At 36.4% G+C, this 19638-nt stretch overlaps 1 protein-coding gene across 14 annotated transcripts in view; it reads left to right on the top strand.

Annotated features, from left to right (window-relative positions):
* Positions 1–19638, top strand: part of RHOT1 (ras homolog family member T1) — a 70464-nt gene that overhangs the window by 39867 nt on the left and 10959 nt on the right. For 8 of the 14 annotated variants that reach the window (XR_010937443.1, XM_067715558.1, XM_067715559.1 and 5 more), the window contains 12 exons: positions 5893–5991; positions 6504–6612; positions 7193–7313; positions 9480–9564; positions 9937–10082; positions 11124–11224; positions 12905–13035; positions 13714–13797; positions 15379–15498; positions 16482–16684; positions 17741–17836; positions 19467–19589. Coding sequence is in view for 13 of the 14 variants with exons in the window: in XM_067715558.1 (XP_067571659.1) it covers positions 5893–5991; positions 6504–6612; positions 7193–7313; positions 9480–9564; positions 9937–10082; positions 11124–11224; positions 12905–13035; positions 13714–13797; positions 15379–15498; positions 16482–16684; positions 17741–17836; positions 19467–19589 (1418 nt within the window). In the remaining variant the exon portion in view is untranslated. The remainder of the gene's footprint in view (positions 1–5892; positions 5992–6503; positions 6613–7192; positions 7314–9479; positions 9565–9936; positions 10083–11123; positions 11225–12904; positions 13036–13713; positions 13798–15378; positions 15499–16481; positions 16685–17740; positions 17837–19466; positions 19590–19638) is intronic. The other 6 variants (XM_067715554.1, XM_067715560.1, XM_067715557.1 and 3 more) reach the window with 3 other exon arrangements.

Raw genomic sequence — 19638 nt, forward strand, 5'->3', positions numbered from 1 at the left:
CTCTTGTAACATTCTTTATTTTAAAGTCTATTTTATCTGATATGAGTATTGCTACTCCAGCTTTCTTTTGATTTCCATTTGCATGGAATATCTTTTTCCATCCCCTCACTTTCAGTCTATATGTGTCCCTTGGTCTGAAGTGGGTCTCTGGTAGCCAGCATATATATGGGTCTTGTTTTTGTATTCATTCAGCGAGCCTGTGTGTTTTGGTTGGAGCATTTAATCCATTCACGTTTAAGGTAATTATCAATATGTATGTTCCTGTTACCGTTTTCTTAATTGTTATGGGTTTGTTTTTGTAGGTCCTTTTCTTCTCTTGTGTTTCCTACCTAGAGAAGTTCCTTTAGCATTTGTTGCAGAGCTGGTTTGGTGGTGCTGAATTCTCTTAGCTTTTGCTTGTCTGTAAAGCTTTTGATTTCTCCATCGAATCTGGACGAGATCCTTGCTGGGTAGAGTAATCTTGGTTGTAGGTTCTTCCCTTTCATCACTTTAAATATATCGTGCCACTCCCTTCTGGCTTGTAATGTTTCTGCTGAGAAATCAGCTGTTAACCTTATGGGAGTTCCCTTGTATGTTATTTGTCATTTTTCCCTTGTTTTCAATAATTTTTCTTTGTCTTTAATTTTTGTCAATTTGATTACTGTGTGTCTCGGCATGTTTCTCCTTGGGTTTATCTTGCCTGGGACTCTCTGCACTTCCTGGACTTGGGTGGCTATTTCTTTTCCCATGTTAGGGAAGTTTTTGACTATAATCTCTTCAAATATTTTCTCTGGTCCTTTCTCTCTCTCTTCTCCTTCTGGGACCCCTATAATGCGAATGTTGTTGTGTTTCATGTTGTCCCAGAAGTCTCTTAGGCTGTCTTCATTTCTTTTCATTCTTTTTTCTTTGTTCTGTTCCGCAGCAGTGAATTCCACCATTCTGTCTTCCAGGTCACTTATCCGTTCTTCTGCCTCAGTTATTCTGCTATTGATTCCTTCTAGTGCATTTTTCATTTCAGTTATTGTATTGTTCATCTCTGTTTGTTCATTCTTTAATTCTTCTAGGTGTTTGTTCTTTAATTCTTCCCAGTCTTTGTTAAACATTTCTTGCATCTTCTCGATCTTTGCCTCCAATTCTTTTTCCGAGGTCCTGGATCATCTTCACTGTCATTATTCTGAATTCTTTTTCTGGAAGGTTGCCTATCTCCACTTCATTTAGTTGTTTTTCTGGGGTTTTATCTTGTTCCTTCATCTGGTACAAAGTCCTCTGCCTTTTCATTTTGTCTGTCTTCCTGTGAATGTGGTTTTCCTTCCACAGGCTGCAAAATTGTAGTTCTTCTTGCTTCTGCTGTCTGCCCTCTGGTGGATGAGGCTATCTAAGAGTATTGTGCCTATTTATTTTTTTATTAATTAATTAATTAATTTTTGGCTGCATTGGGTTTTTGTTGCTGCGCATGGCTTTCTCTAGTTGTGGCAAATGGGGGCTACTCTTTGTTGTGGTGCATGGGTTTCTCATGGTGGTGCCTTCTCTTGTTGTGGAGCACGGGCTCTAGGCATGCGGGCTTCAGTAGTTGTGGCACGCAGGCTCAGTAGTTGTGGCTCGTGGACTGTAGAGCACAGGCTCAGTAGCTGTGATGCATGGGCTTAGTTGCTCTGTGGCATGTGGGATCTTCCTAGGCCAGGGCTTGAACCCATGTCCCCTGCATTGGCAGGCAGATTCTTAACCACTGTGCCAACAGGGAAATCCCTGTGTCTGGCTTCTTTCACTTAGTGTAACGTTTTCAAGGTACATCCATCCACGTTGTAGCATTATTAGTACTTCATTCCTTTTTATGGTCAAATGATACTTCATTTTATGGATATACCACATTTTGTTTATCCATTCATCTGTTGTTGGATATTTGGGTTGCTTCCACTTTTTGGCTGTCGTAAAAGAGCTGCTAAGAACATTCGCACATAAGTTTGAACCCCTGTTTTGAGTGTCTGTTTAGCAGTGGAATTGCTAGGTCACATGGTAATTTTGTTTTACTTACCGAGGAACCACTAAACTATATGAAAGTCCCAATTACTCCACATCTTTGCCAACACTTGTTATTCCCCAGCCCCCACCTCTCTTTGTCTGTTTATAGCTATCCTGGTAGATGTGAGTGGTATCTCTTTTTTTGTTGTTGTTGTTGGTTTTTTTTTTTTTTTTGCGGTACGCAGGCCTCTCACTGCTGCGGCCTTCTCCCGCTGCGGAGCACAGGCTCTGGACGCCCAGGCCCAGCGGCCATGGCTCACGGGCCCAGCCACTCCGCGGCATGTAGGATCTTCCCAGACCAGGGCACGGACCCGTGTCCCCTGCATCAGCAGGCGGACTCTCAACCACTGTGCCACCAGGGAAGCTCTCGTTGTTTGAACTGCATTTCTTTGATGGCTAATGATGTTGGACATCTTTTCATGTGCTTATTGGCCATTTGTTTATCTTCTTTGGAGAAAGGTCTATTTGAGTATTTTGCCCATTTCTTAATGGAGTTATTTGTTTCTTTTGTTGTTGTATTTGAGTTTTTAAGAAATGAAAGTTTGCTGGGGGGAAAAAAGTTTCCTGAAAGCATTTTTTTCAGGAAAAGTTTATAGTATAGGTGAGTGGTTGTAGAACTGACCCACAGGCCAAATTTGGCCTGCCACCTGTTTTTATACAGCCTATGAGCTAAGATACATTTTACATTCTTTAATGATTGGGGAAAAAATCAAAAGGAATAATATTTTGAGATATGGGAAAATTATATGACATTCAGATTTTCACCATTGATAAATAAGTTTTATTGTACCACAACCACCTTCATTCCTTTATATTTGTCTATACTTTCCTGTTACAAAGGCAGAGTTGCATAGTTGCAACAGAGCTTATATGTGGTAACTGTCATAACACTGCTGCTCAGTGCACTGCTAACTGGACTGACATGGTTCAAATGCAGCAGCATTTCATGTACCATGTGTACCTCTGTACTGCGGCATTTTATTTTTTTATTATCAGTATATACCTATCATGCCAAAAGAAGAAAAGAAAAAAGTGGGTTTTCAGATGGCAAAACAGATATATATTCTGAGCTCTAATTTCAGCATTGGTTTTTTTGGACCTAAATGCACGCACAAAGGAAATTTCCTAATCCGTTTGACCATGCAGTTGAGGAGCTTCCACCCAGCCATCAGTTGGAACTGATCAATCTGCAGTGTAATGATGTGTTAACAGGCAATATCAAGAAAAAAATCAAATATGATTCTGTAAATGCCTTCCAAGTGATGAATGTGCTCAATTAAAGTTGTATGTTTACAGATATGTGTCACTATTGGCAGTGTGTATCTGTGCAAAAAGACATTTTCAAAGATGAAGTATGTAAAATCTCATTACAGATCAGCATTAATAGCTGAACACTTGCAGTTGATTTTCATGATAGGGAATGCTGACTTTTTTTTTTAATTGAAGTATAGTTGATTTACAGTATTGTGTTAGTTTCGGGTGTATAGCATAGTGATTTGTTTTTTGTTTTTGTTTTTGTGGGGTTTTTTGCAGATTGTATTCCATTATAGGTTATTACAAGATAGGGAACATTAACTTTGAACCCTAATTAAGCCAAATGTTATCCCTCTAAGAGGAATTCCATCCTTCTCATTAGTAGACCTGTATAGTAAAGGTATACTCAGTTATTACTATATTTTAAATTTAATTAATAAATTATTATTTAATTTCATTAATAAATTATTAATTATTATTTCATTAATAAAAACTTTGATTATCTCTTGCTGTGTAAGTACCTACATGATATCCTTGATTTTGCCTGTTGACCCGCAAAGCCTAAAGTATTTGCTATGTAGCTCTTTACCAAAAAAGTGCTGACCCCTGGTATAAATATTAATCTGAGTTATCCCTTAATCTGACCCTGATTTACTCTTCCTTAATCCTGGTTTACTGTTCCTTAATTGGAGTGTTTATTTCTAACTTGCTCTTAATTCAGTATTTCCCAAATTCACCTCATAATAGTCACTAGGTGTACTTGTTAAAAATACAGATTCCAGGGGCTTCCCTGGTGGCGCAGTAGTTGAGAGTCCGCCTGCTGATGCAGGGGATGTGGATTCGTGCCCCGGTCCGGGAGGATCCCACATGCCGCGGAGCGGCTGGGCCCGTGGGCCATGGCCGCTGGGCCTGTGCGTCCGGAGCCTTTGCTCCGCAACGGGAGAGGCCGCACTGGTGAGAGGCCTGCGTACCGCAAAAAAAAAAAAAAAAAAAATACAGATTCTATTCTGATTCAGCCAGGTGCTATATCTTACGATCAAGAAAATTTGGGAAACAGTCTCATACTGGAGAGATTTACTTCTCAGCTTAGCCTAGCAGTACGTTCAATCGCCACTGTTAGTTTGTTCTCAATTCTCTAATTGCTACTTTTTTCTTAGGCCTATTATTAGTTCTGCTAATCTGCTAATCCTCCCTTCCCTGTAAAACACCTACTACCATCTGTTAGTCATTTCTTAGGTGGACCTGCTTAAGGTAAAATCTGTAACTTTTAGAGACTATATGCCTTGATTTATACAAGTACAAGCCTTGAGTCTAAGCTTATAACAGAATCTTTTATTTAGACAACATTAATAAGCTTTTAACACAGATTTGAGGTAGGATCATGAAAAAGATCATATTCTAAATTAAAGCCTGAATTCGAAATGTTTCCAGTGATGACGGACTCTGTATGACCCATGGAGTCCTCTGCTTACCTAACAATGAAAAAGATCTGTGTGAGGGTTTAGATTACTTTATATGCAAAATGAGTTTATTTTATTACTGCCAAAATATTTTAGTTTTATTAAAGTATAATTTTTAATACTTTTAAAAAGTAGTCATTTTTTGGTGTTATATTTTAAGAGGTTAATATTTAAATATTGTATTGAGCTAATACCTTAGAATACTTTTGCTTCTGATGCATTTCAAGCTTTAATGAAAAATGCATCACTGTTTTTCTTCAATTACTTTTTTTTTTTTTTTTTTTTTGCGGTACGTGGGCCTCTCACTGTTGTGGCCTCTCCCATTGCGGAGCATAGGCTCCGGACGCGCAGGCTCAGCGGCCATGGCTCACAGGCCTAGCTGCTCTGCGGCATGTGGGATCTTCCCGGACCGGGGCACGAACCCGTGTCCCCTGCATCGGCAGGCGGACTCTTAACGACTGCGCCACCAGGGAAGCCCCTGGGGCTTATTTTTAAATAGTCAAATATTTGTTCTATCCGTTATAAATCCTAAAATAAAAGTTGTCAAAGTACACTTCCAGCAGCTTTTCTTATAAAAGTTGTAGTGTCAAAAATGTAATTTTTTAAATGTAATTCTTATCTCATAATAGGAAGTTAGTAAAAGACTTGTACACTTATCGACCAGTGCTATTTTGTCACCTGCTTGCGAATCAGTACATTTTATATCCCAACTTTGATATATACACACACACGTGACAGACCAAAACATTTAGTCCCATTTTGCTGCTAGAAGGTCAAAAATCAGAGAAGTTGGGGGGGAAAAGCCTTTACTGTAGTTTTATGTCAGCTCAAATTCTTTATGGAATGAGAGAGGGCATTTCTTCTTTATATGACTGGAAGAATGAATCTTCCCTAAAGATGAATTTCTCTTTTGCCCATCTTCAGAGGGTGTGTGGTCATGAAGGGAGAGTTTAAGCATTCCAGATCGGTCCAAGTAAATATTGCCTCATTTACTTAAAGTGGCTTGGGTATAAAAGGAAATGGCTTTGCTTTAGTTCATTTTTCATGTTGGTTGTATTTGATGTTATGTATTTGGCAGTGAAAACATTCAGTATTCTTCTCAGCATATTTATGAAAATCATATCTTAAAATCCCAGCTATTTACATTAAAACGATTGTTTCTTTTCTCAATGATTTATAGATGAAACCAGCCTGTATAAAAGCCCTTACTCGTATATTTAAAATATCTGATCAAGATAATGATGGTACTCTCAATGATGCTGAACTCAACTTCTTTCAGGTAGCCTTTTATTTCAGATATTTGTGTATCTTGGTCTTTTTCTGCTGAGAAGAGAAAAAATTTATTGGCTTGAACAATGGTATTTTGATAAACATGCATCTCTTTCATGTAAAAACTCTCTTTCACATCAGGCTATTTAATCTTTACCTAGGGGATAAAACTCTCTTATGCTTAGGAGTTGAGGGGACTCTGAGAGTGTCATTTCATGGTGTACAGTGGGTTTATTAAGGATGACTTGAAGTCTGAACTTTGAATTATTTTTCTTTCTCGGTTTTGTATAACATAGCTACACAAAGAGCTCTGTGTTTTAGGAACATGATGGGGAGAGTAGGGAAAACATGTCCTAAGTATGACATGTTTTACTTAATACAAAGTAGAGACTCTGCTAATTCAGAATATGTTTCCTTTGGTTGCAACTCTTTGATTTAATGTTGCTTTGTGGATTAATACTTGTACTATTTGTGGGTTTAATGCTGATTTGTTTTTAACTTTATTTTTATGTTTTTTGCTAGAGAATTTGTTTCAACACTCCGTTAGCTCCTCAAGCTCTAGAAGATGTCAAAAATGTAGTCAGAAAACATATGAGTGATGGTGTGGCTGATAGTGGATTGACACTGAAAGGTGGGTGAATGGTGCTTTTTCCCCCTTTTGAATTTAATATTTTCAAAATTTAGCAGAAGGCAAAAGTCTATAGTATTATCTATATTTAGGGAAATGTTTATATTTACTAATATACCTAAAATCTAACCTGGATGTTTAAGAGTTGGAAGAGGCAGACGTTGGTGGGGATAATTATCTTTACTGTGAGTGTAAATTAGAGGCAGGGAAATTGATTGGGTCTCAGGAGTGCAGAGGTCCATCTGAGGGTAAGAGATTTCAGAAACAAATTTATCTTAAAATTAAAATGATTTCATTTGTTTTTATCATATAACCATGTGAATGTCAGTATATTCCTTGGGATATGTTTTTGGCCCTTTCATGTAGTGCCATCTCTTGCTGACCTGGGTGTATCTGTGAAATGATTCTGAAATCAACTCTTTGAGACACTTGTGAGCATTGTTTTGGTTTGACCTTCCATATGCAAAACTAGTACACATATGTTCAGGAGTCTAGCTCTTGCCGTTATGTGTTACATGCTTTTCTTCCATGTGACTCTACCCATTTTCACATCAGCTATATTTACTGATTTATTTTATTTCAGGTTTTCTTTTTTTACACACACTTTTTATTCAGAGAGGGAGACATGAAACTACTTGGACTGTGCTTCGACGATTTGGTTATGATGACGATCTGGATTTGACACCTGAATATTTATTTCCCTTGTATGTACCTTTGGCTTCTAATTGATTTCACTTGCCAGTATTTTAAAGTTTTTATTTAGCACATTGATAGGTAGGCTCTGAGCTACTCAGGAATAATTTATAGATTTATAGAGCCGTTTATAGCAGGGTTTCTCAAACTCGGCACTATTGACATTTTGGACTAGATAATTCTTTATTGTAGAGCCTGTTCTACGAGTTATAGGATGTTTATTAGCACATCCTTAGATGCCGGTAGCACCTCTTCCCCCAGTCGTGACAGCCAAAAATGTCCCCTTAGGAGTGAAGTCATCCCCAATTGAGAGCCACTGATTTATAGCATGGCTCAAACTCTTCCTCTTCTTCTAATGAAGAATACAAGTACCTTTTTAAATTCATTTTATTGAGGAAGGAGATAAAAGATGCTAGACGAACTTGTTTTTAGAGTCAAGGGATCAGAAATATATTGGTTAGCGTTTTTCTTTTCTTTAGTCCTCCTCCTCCCTAAGTTTTATAGCCTGTTCTCAGCTCAGGATAAAATAAGTATTTTTCCTAAACGACCAGTCTCTTTGTGGTTGTTTTTCTTTAGATAATGATATGTTTAAGTTTTGTATGTTTAATGATGAACCCAGCATCACCCTGAAATAGGAGACTGCCTTGCTGTAGGATGCCTCTCCCATACCCAAGGGAAGTAGGCTTTTCAGGGAAGTGACTTGCCAAGATCTGGCCTTTGAGCCTTTCGCCTTTTTTCTTCGCTTTTTCAGTAGCACATTATCTTCATGTTCTCCTTTTTAATTTTAGCATAGCACTGCTAGCTATCCATGTAAGGGTTCAGAAAAACTTTGTTGTTGTTTTTCCTTCCCCATCATTAAGGAAGCAAAATTTCTAGTTGGATTCCTCGTCTATTAATCAGTTCTAAGTTAAAACTTCCCTTGTCAAAGTTATTAAATCTTGGCTCAAGTAATTTCCCAGGTTTTTCAATAAATATATATTGAATGAATGCATTTGTCCCAGGACTTTTTTTTATCAAGTTTTCTGTGCCAATTTATGTGGGTAGATAGATTCTACGGGAGGTTGCTTATTGCTTTCTAAAGTATGACAATAAGGAAACTTCATCTTTTATGGCTTTGTGACTTACACTAAGATCTCTTTTAGTTTCTTTCTGCGCTCTACCTTTAATTTTCTGTAAAGAGCCCCTTCAAAGCCACCACTTGAGTCTTCTTATTGAACTCTCTGCCCCTGTCCTTCACACTGCTGCTAGATTAATAGATATACAACATGGATTTTGCCATGTCACTTACCCTTCAAGACAGGATAAAGCCTAAGCTTCTTAACCTGGTGTAGGAGGTCATTCATGATTTGCTCACTCCAGCTCACTCCCTGCCTTCATTCTAGAAGTAAATACTAAACTATTTCTGGTCCACCGATCAGATATTGTTTCCCACTCCAGGCTTTTGCCCATGGTATTTTTACTCTCTTCCTCCCTCTCCCCCCAACCTAATTCATGTCTGTTATCCTTCAAGTCTCAATACAGGTGACAGTGTCTCTCAGCAGTGCTGACACCTTCCCATCCCCAGGCCAAAGTGTTCCCTTTTACAAGGGTTCCCCTAGCATCTGTAATTTACCCATACTCAACAGTTGCCTCATTCTGTTGAGATAGTGAGGTTATCTACTTGTGGTCTGTCTCCAGCTTGAATGTGGTTCCTTAGAGGTAGGGAGCCTGTCTTGTTTTTATGTCCCCAGTACCTCTGTGCATTTGATAAATGTTTATTGACTCGAATTTAGGGTGTGTCAAATGTCAAATCAGGCAGAAGTAACATCTCTTCACATCATTTTCAATACATTACAATGTTGACATTGTTTAAAGCTCATAATTTTGACTTATAATTGGTTTGTAGGAAGAACAACCCATTACAGTTTAATCAGTATTGTCTGTAAATTTTTTAATACAACCTGCCCTTCAGATAGTTAAGAAAACTGTCACGTTGGAGTGAGCACTATTATGACTCTTCTGAGAATTGCCATACCACTGCAGTGACTTTCCCTGGGCAAGTCTAAATGGCTACAGAAAACATGTTCTGTAAATGCTGTCATCCTACAAAAATACTTGTTGCAATTTCATGTTCATTTCTCCAGTTAAATTTTAATATTTGGTTAATGATTTATTTTACTTTTTTTTTTCATCAACAGGCTAAAAATACCTCCTGATTGCACTACTGAATTAAATCATCACGCATATTTGTTTCTCCAAAGTACTTTTGACAAGCATGATTTGGTAAGCTTTTAGCTGCAGTTTTCCATGATATATGATAAAATATTTTCCTGTGAATGATGTAACTCTGATCCCTGAGCTATTGGGCATTCCTGTCACATAGCCAAAAATTACCCAAACTTTCTTAAACTAGCAAAGATACTTTCTCATATTATTTACTTTATTATTTTCTCAAGACGAAAAAGTCTAGTTTCTGATAGACCCTTGCATAGGTTTCCTTATATATGTGTAAGGAGTTTTCTTGATAAAATGTAAAATTTCTTTTCATTTGTTAGTTTTTAGAAACATAGCTTTACTTGATTAGGGGGCTCTTGCATTTGGGAATTATCCTCTTAGATATCTAAGTGTTATGTATACTTTCTTGTGTATCTTCAGGATAGAGACTGTGCTTTGTCACCTGATGAGCTTAAAGATTTGTTTAAAGTTTTCCCTTACATACCTTGGGGGCCAGATGTGAATAACACAGTTTGTACGAATGAAAAAGGCTGGATAACCTACCAGGGATTCCTTTCCCAGTGGACGTGAGTATAGAGCTCACTTCTTTCCTCTAGAGTTACAGCTAGTTTGAAATTATGGTGCATTACATTCATCATTTTGTATATTTGTCAGATCTTGTGAAGTGCTTCAATGATAGTTGCCTGTGAGCAGGATTTATAGTGCTGCTGCTACCTCTGAGATGAACTATAGATGTTCTATAAATTTATCAGGAAGGGATGTGTTTGCTTTTGGATGAGGTACAGGGAAACAGTAATAAGTCATATAAAAATGGAAGTAAATTTTAATACTTAAAAATTTTTTATTGGAGTATAGTTGATTTACAGTGTGTTTTAATACTTTTGATTAAGGGAAACATCATTGTTATTGTACAAATCTTGTATTTTCAGAATATGGGGAGAGCATATTTTACTTGACACTGAATTCTTACTTTGAGGGTTTTTTTGTTGTTGTTGTTTGTTTTCAGTGAACTCTTAGACTTAGTGAGGGTGTCTGCAGTCTTGTTGACCTATTGTCTAGGGTGCTAAAAAAATTCTCTGGTTGTACATAATGACATAATTACTTTAGCCTTGGCAAAAATAACTTTCTCAACACCAGGATCTGTTCTTTTTTCAGATCATACGAAAGGCTAACTATTTTCAAGTGTCTTTTAGCCTTTCAGTTATTTTTTTCACTTTTTGCAAACCTTTTCAGATTTAATTATCATTAAGTCCTTAACTAGCCAGTATTTGCAGTACAATATGTAACTTGGGAAGCAAATAATATAAAATATCCCTGCTCTAGATCTTACCAGCTGCTCACTGCTCATCTGTGTGGCCTTGCTCTCTCCGGGCAGGTGGAATAGATACAGGAGCCCCTTCCACCCCACATCTTGCATTCTCCTCCCTTTCATTTCTGCCCTAAGGATGTCACTGTAGGAAAAGCCATGGTTGGGCACATGGGAAATTAAAGCAGTCTGACAAAAATTATCTGGGTCTAGTGGTAAAATTATTTGAGCTGTTGTAATTGTTTTTAAAATAAATATTCATTTAGGAACTTTTCACATTTTAAACTCTTCCCTTTCCTAGGCTCACGACCTATTTAGATGTGCAGCGATGCCTGGAGTATTTGGGCTATCTAGGCTATTCAATATTGACTGAGCAAGAGTCTCAAGCTTCAGCCATCACAGGTAAGTATCTGAATGCTATTTAATTAGAAAAAAATTTTTTTTAGGATTCCAGTTTCATATGTAAAAAGAGTAAAAATAAATGCATCTTCATTAGTCTTCCATGTCTATACTATTTCTTTTCCCTTGATTTGGTAATCACTTTTGAGGTAAGCTGCTTGATTTAATTGTTTATCAAAAAGGAAAGAGTAGAGGTTTTACCTCTAGTCTCCCCCTGAGGGTACTTCATTGATGAAAATCAGGGAGGGCTATGGGCATGAAAAGTATTTACCAGTCTATCTTGTGTTTTAATTTTCTTTAAACATTAAAAACAGTGCCTATTAACACATGATCCTGGTATTCAACTGATTGTACATCTCTCGGTTTTATAACCTTTTTCCACATTAAAAAATCTTTCACATATCTTGTAATGTTAACCAGGCATTCTTGCCAGGCAATGTGCTCCACTTAAAGAAAACCCATAGATATAATATGAAATAACAAATTAGGGAACTGATCATTTCAAAAAGTTCTTATATCCTGATTTGTGGGGAAAAATGCCATATCTTACAGGAAGCCCCATTACAGGAAGACAGCCTTTGTGAAATTGACAGAGCAAGTACCCTTCAAAGTACTTAACCAGTTAGACAGTATTTAATGCAGCACCAAAGACTAAGGAACTAATTAGCCAGCATGAGGTTCTTTCACTCAACAAAATATTGTGGCCATATTTCTATAATCAATAAGTATACTAATATATCTATAATATTTATAATATTATATCTTTAATATTAGATAAAGTATCGTCATATGGATATTCTATAACTTAACTACCCCATAATTATTATCTGTTTTTTATCACTTTCAGGTTTTTTTGCTATAAATAGTGCCTCTTGGTGAGCTTTCTTGTAGTTGAATCTTTGGGTATAGTTAAAGGAGGTCTCTTTACCTCAAGAAGAGATGCCTCGGGCTTCCCTGGTGGCGCAGTGGTTGAGAGTCCGCCTGCCGTTGCAGGGGACATGGGTTCGTGCCCCGATCCGGGAAGATCCCACATGCCGCGGAGTGGCTGGTCCCGTGAGCCATGGCCGCTGAGCCTGCGCGTCCGGAGCCTGTGCTCCGCAACGGGAGAGGCCACAACAGTGAGAGGCCCGCATACCGCAAAAAAAAAAAAAAGAAGACATGCCTCATTGCTCTGCTGATACAACATTGTTTTCAGGGCTGCCTCTTTTACAGATTTACCTTAGAAAGGCCAGTTAACCCTAGCGTGCATATCCTCTTTCCATTTATAGACCCAAGAGAGTGCAGTTTTGAGATAGCATCTTTTAGTTTATAATTTGTTATGACAATAATTTATAACAGAAAAAAAGATGGGATATAGTATTGGCTGTATTCATTGTAATTTTCATTCATTTTTCAGATATCATTTTGTTATGTAAACATACTACTTATTTTATGATGAAATGAATATCATTTGGTTACTAGAAGTTTACAGCCGACTTTCAGACATGCATCTTTTTCACTAAGTGGGGCCCTTCTGTATTATATTTTGTACTTTATTTCACATACCATTTGACTACTGTACAGTATGTTTATTGATCGAACACTTCGTAAAAATGATAAATAGCAATACCCTATTTTGCAGAATGTGAAATGAAGGCTCAGTAAATCTAAGCAGTACATAATTAGCTTTTTTTTTCTTTTTAGTAACAAGAGATAAAAAGATAGACCTTCAGAAAAAACAGACTCAAAGAAATGTGTTCCGATGTAATGTAATTGGGATGAAAAACTGTGGGAAAAGTGGAGTTCTTCAGGCTCTTCTTGGAAGAAACTTAATGGTGAGAGTTCTCAAGAAATAGAGCTATACTCAACAGATTTTTATAGTCACTGAGTTTACATAATTTTTTCATAACCATTTACCCTTTTAGATGATTAGTAGAACTGAGTGACCTATGTATAATAGTAAGGTACAACTAAAGTGTAACAATAATCTCATTGAACTAGCTTTATCTTTGCTTCATTGATGTTAGCTATCATTTGTCTTTTTTTTTTTTAAACAGCTTTTAGATGGGGGTTAAATAAATACACATATGAAAGCATCAAACACAGTGCTTGGCATGAAGTAAATGTACAGTAAATATTTTGAACCGAATACTGATACCTAATTCTGACTACTGACTTGAGTAAGGAGATTGACATATTTGTAGATGAAATAGCAGGCCAAATTATAGTGTAAGGAGAATCGCCAGCAGGTGGCTCTGGAATACACTTTCAGTGATATTGTTTACTTCCTTTTCAGCTACTGCTTTCCCTGTATGCAGAACAAATGCATCTTTTATTTTAGACCTTAAGAACTAAGAAACAAAATCAATATCCCCTTTGTATTGATAAATAATACATAGTGTAGGGAAGAATGTCCTTTTTTTGGTAACACACCATACATGCAGAGCGCATGTGTTGATGGAAACTAGTTCCTGTAATACTATAAATACTGAGATGTTTTTGGTTGTTTTCAGAGGCAGAAGAAAATTCGTGATGACCATAAATCATACTATGCAATTAACACTGTTTATGTATACGGACAAGAGAAATACTTGTTGGTAAGAAATTTTCTGGCATATAAAGATTATTAATTATTGGGTACATTTTAAATGACTCTTTGAAAACATAATTAGATTTAATTTAATGGTTTTTGTGTGATTTATTTTTTTACCTGGTTTATTCATTAGAATTAATTTTAATTCCCTTGATCCATGTGGTGATTACATGGGTGTAGATATAAGTAAAAATTCATCTATCTGTGTGCTTAATTGTATGTTATACCACCATAAGAAAGTTAAAAAAAAAATTAAATCCTCTTTGCTCTTTCTTCCACTTTTATTTTTAAAAATTATGTCCTCTATTGTTGACTAGAAATTAGTTTGAAGACCTTTGTGCAGGTGTGGGGTAGTTTAATCTGTAATTGAATCAGGTTGTATCTATTTAGCAGGGAGGAGTGTATTTAACAAGTGTGGTAGCCTAAAAAATGATGGAAAGAATGGTATGACTGAAAAGATAATATGAAATAGTAAAAAGAGGTTTTATGTTCTTTTTGGATCCAGTCTGATTTGGGTTTGAATGCTGGTCCACCACTGATCAGCTGTGTGACCTCAGGCAAATTGCTTATTCTCTGAGTCTGAGTCTCTTATTAAGTTAACTAATATGAGAAGCTCCTGACAAAAAATAGGTACTAAAGAAAGTTCATTCCCTTTTTTTTTCTTTTTGGAAGTAGTTTATTCTGCTAGACAGATAATCACGTTGAATTTTATGCATATTTTGCTCTTTATGATAGAAGTTCTTTGTCAGTTTCTTGTTAAACCTGTTTATCTCTCATTCTTCTCCTAAGTATAATTCTGTATATTGGGTACTCAGTAAATCTTGCTGATTGTTAACTTTCCAGTTTTATTGTTACAACCATTCATTGCAAATTGATGTCTTTCATGTCTCTGAATATCCATGCTCTAATAGTGTTTTATTTGGAATATATTGAGTCACCTCTGACTTTACACTTCCCTTTTCTTCTCCTCAACAAAGAAGCACTATCTTATATAGCTCAGTACTGAATTTTACGCTTGTTGGATCATTATCATATCACAGATGGGATGTTTCTTTAGAGATTTTATAATAAACATTGAAAAAGAGTAGGCAGTGAAGTAGAACAAAATAACCTTAATGTACCGTCCTTTGCTTTGTGGTTTGTTTGTTTTTTTTTTTTCCTTTGTGTTTTTGATTGGGGAGGAAAGGTGGTGTGGTAAAAAGAAAAAAGCCTTGGGAATCCTATCTGAGTTCAATTTTTGGTCTGATGACTAGTTAGTTGTGCTATCTTTGGCAGTTGACCTAATCTCTTTAGCCTGTTTTCTTATCTATAGTATATAGAGAATGCATGTAAAGGGCCTGCCTAGCACACTTTAGTCACTCACTAAATGTTAGTTTCTGTAGGACCTTAATCACCATTTTTCATCTTCAAAAATCAGAAACTACTTGTTTCTCTATATGTCTTACTTCCAAAAATAGTCTGAAAATTTATGCTTAACTAGTATTTTTAAATTAGGAAGTCAAGTTAAGCACATAATAAAACATCATGACTTTAATTTTACATCAGTGTTATGATACTTATGTTTCTGTCTTTTTCTTTTTACAAGTTGCATGATATCTCAGAATCGGAATTTCTAACTGAGGCTGAGATCCTTTGTGATGTTGTATGCCTGGTATATGATGTCAGTAACCCTAAATCCTTTGAATACTGTGCCAGGATTTTTAAGGTTTGTTGCTCTTTTGGTCTAAAACCAAGTTTAACTTTATAAGGAGTTTAATGGAATTGTAATGTGGTGTTTTCTAACCAGGGAAATGCAAGAAAATTATTTGTGGAGCTTTTCAGAAATACATACATTTGTGTCCTATCCCTAAAGGTTCTGGTTTCATTCTGAGGTGGTAGAGTCGCAGACATCTGTATTTTTAAAAGTACTTTTTTCCACGTGTGACTCTGATGTGCGTTCCTGGTTAAGAACCTCTGCATTAATGGAAGGTCTTAGGAGTGCACGTGGATTATATGTTGCCCGTTATACCAAGAATAATAATAGAGCAAGGGGATAAACCAGAGGCTTGAAAAGTTATCAGTTACTTTGAGATTATCAACAAGATTCAGTAAGAGTAAAAAAACTGTATGTACGAAGGAATTTACTCTAGCATTGTTTTTAATAGCAAAAACCTGGAAATAATCCAAATGTCTAACAATAGGAGGATATTTACCAAATTGAGACAAAATGATCCTATGAAATTTATGTAGCCATTAAAAATAATGGTTTTGAATTCTGAAAACATGGAAAATTCAGTATTATATTTTTAAATGGTTATGTCCAGCATGACTACAACTATGTAAACATATATATATGCATGTGCTTAAGGACTAAAGGTAATATCAAAAAATGAAAATAGTGTGCTTTAGGAGGGAGAATTTAGGTAGATTTCTTTTTATTTCAAAGTATTGTTTCTTTTTGAAAAAAAAATTTTTTTTTTCAAATTGTAGTGAATTTGAAGAATTGTTATATTGTTACCAGCATTAGAAAAGTGGCCCTGGTCTTATGCTACTGACCTAGACAACTGCCAGTCTTTGCCTCTTAGTTTACTTTCTCCCTGAAACTGTTGATGCTTTGCCTATCTAGAGAAAATTTTTAGTGCCCATTTAATTAAGTTTAGTAATTTTTGAACTTGTCATCAGATTTTGATTTCACTTTTTACTCTGTAGCAACACTTTATGGACAGCAGAATACCTTGCTTAATCGTAGCTGCAAAGTCAGACCTGCATGAAGTCAGACAAGAATATAGCATTTCACCTACTGATTTCTGCAGGAAACACAAAATGCCTCCACCACAAGCCTTCACTTGCAATACTGCTGATGCACCCAGTAAAGACATCTTTGTTAAATTGACAACAATGGCCATGTACCCGTAAGTACTTGCTCTGCCATGATTTTCGTTTTGCATGGTTTGTGGTAACATTGCATGCCTTTATTAGCCATGAGGGTGGAATCTCTGTCACATAGAAGTTGTTCAGCAACAGAAAGAGACTTTGTAATGAGAAGGGACAAGTTTGAGTAAATGCAGGTTTGGTTTGGGTACCAGAAGAAAATTATATCACTGGTGCTTCTGATAATATTTGACTATATTTGAGCAGGCTGTAACTATCTTAATAGGATAGTGCAATAAAACTCAGCCTCTCACCCATCATTAAAAAGATAGTCTTACTGCAATAAAATGGAATTGACATCATGCTAATAAGGCATTTCCATAGGAACAAAAAGTTAACTTTTATATTTTTTCTGCTGATTAATTGACCTTGAGTATGTGAAGGATTCTAAAATCGTTTATGAATTTATGTTTAAATTATGGGTATGTTTGAGTTCAGGATATAATGTCTTTTTTTAGTGCTATAAAAAGTAGTTGTAATTGGGATTCCTTCTATATAAATGTTTTATGTTAAGTGTTATGAGCCACAAATTTTATGTACATTTATTGTATATCTCTACATGCATATGCACAAGCACATAACTGTGGTCATCTTTGTAGTTTACTAACTGCCTTAAAATTGCATGGTTCTTAATGGCATTCTCCTCAAGTACGGTGTTTGTATAAATTCTGTTTTGTGATAAGATAGTTTTTCAGGCAGTGCGTTTCTCAGGACTTTACAGTTTATTCTATTTATTATTATGTTATTCTCTAAATTATTTTTCTTCTTATGAAAAGTACAGTATAACATAGAGTAATACTCAAAAATTGCTACAAGCTAATAAGATTTTTCAAAAGGTTGTTAATTTGTACGGATTTTTCAAATCAGTTAACTTGATTGCTGTTCCATTAACTAGTACTTTAAAAAAAATGCAGCAAACCCTTGAAATTCTATTTGTATTGGAAGAGAAGTCATTCCTTCCTATTACTGTTAGATAAGCAAAACCTTACTTTTTATGTTTACCTTTGCTTTAAAACTTTCATGTATGTTATCTACAGAGAGGATCATTACAGAGACAGACTCTCCCGAGACATGGGCAACACTGATAGAATAGAGAATTTGAGAAAAATCTGGGTCTTTCTAAAAACTGCTTTGTAAGTTACTTTTTCTTTATGGCTTCTATGGCATTTTGTTGACATTTTCTTATAGATGACCAAATCTTTTTCTCCATAATTCACATTTAGTAATTATCCAGAAACGCACTGCTTGGTCAGGCTTACTGCCTAACTGTATACTATGGTGTCTTTCTTTTTAATATGTAAATGCACTGTCTTAATCTTGTAAATAACTGCAACTGTGTTTTTAGATCTGCATCTTTAAAATTTTACTGCAATATGTGTGAGTGTGTGTGTGTGTATATGATAAATGTACATACATGGACACTTGTTTTTATGGTTAATCCGAAACTACTTCTCATGAAGCATCTCCCTGTTGCTAAGCATACTTTGCATCCCTCCTTTTTGGTGGGTGGAGCCTGTATATGTTGAAGAGTCAGATTCAACTTATAAAATAACAGATGGATTCCAGTATGACAGCTGGCAGTGACTTAGTAGCAGTGATATGTTCATCATCACAAGTCAGATTTTAAAATGGAATGTCTTGAGCCTGTAAGAGTCTTTTAAAAAATTAATTCTTGTTTTTCTTCATGTTGGGAATTAGGCATTATTGGGATGCTGCTAATCTCCACAACCATGCCACGGTGTGCTGTGGTCTCATCAGATCTCACAAGCTAAGCCAAGTCAGATTGGGCCAGTCCATTGACTGAGAAGCCTCTAAAAAATGTTCAGGTGTTACAGGAAGTGATGTAATTGATTCTTCAGGTGGCGCTCTTCTGAGTGGGTTCTGCGCCAGTACCTCTCCAGGGGTGGTGTGATGGCCTTGTATGTCTGAGTGGCTCTGACCACTGAGCAGTCATTGGAGACCCCCTACTTTGGTTGTTAGAGTGGAGGTGAAATGGGCTGCCCCACGTGCCTGTACCAACTAGTGCAACTCACTCAACCAGAAAGGAGTCAGAAAGCCTCCCTAAATTTCATATCTAATATCAATTGGATCCATTGTTGATTTTTTACACCCTTACCCAGAGTTTCATATTATCGTACTTAGCTGGTGTGTTTTGCTAGCAGACGAAATTAACCCTATATTTTGGGTTCAAGTAGAAATTTATGAAGCACTTTGATTTCCTTTGGGAGCCATGGTGCTTGATGAATTAAAGACGATGTTGTTCATACCTCCTCAGGGTTGAACATACTCGTCTTTTGACTCTTTTGTGTATTTGTCACTCTTCTCCTTCCTGGTTTTCAGGCATGTGTATACACTGAGGGAGGAGGAGGGGATGGTTATTTAAATGCTAGCAAACTCTGACCTTTTGGTGGGTGCTGTGGCTTACCCAGTTTTTCTTTTATTAATTTAGATGAGGGTGCCATCTATTGCTGTGCATATTTATTCCACTAAAACCCTTGTACTGATAATTCTATCCTCCCTCCAAAAAAGCAAAAGTGTTAGCTGATTTTCCTTAGATTTTCTATAGGGAGGGAGGAGGGAGCTATTGCTGTTCATTATATTTTTGGTAAATGTGGAATTCTGCACAACTTTAGCATGCCCCACACTGTCCTTTTCCTTAGTGTTGCTTATGCCTAAATCTTTTTTTTTTAAGTTGGCACACTCTGACTTGTGCCATATTTGTAAGTAAGAACTCAACTCCTGTCCTTCTGTGTGTTTTCGCAGCCATGCCCGGTTACGCTGTATGTGCACCTGCAACAGGTGTACATTTTGCATCTGTCAGAACTTCCTCAACTCAGACTTGCTGCAATCTGTAAAGAACAAAATCTTCACTGCAGTTCTTAACAGGTTCTTAACTTTCTTTACTGGGTACCAGGCATTCTGTTAAAATACAAAA

The sequence above is a fragment of the Pseudorca crassidens genome, chromosome 19 (assembly GCF_039906515.1).
Source record: "Pseudorca crassidens isolate mPseCra1 chromosome 19, mPseCra1.hap1, whole genome shotgun sequence".
Lineage (NCBI taxonomy): Eukaryota > Metazoa > Chordata > Mammalia > Artiodactyla > Delphinidae > Pseudorca > Pseudorca crassidens.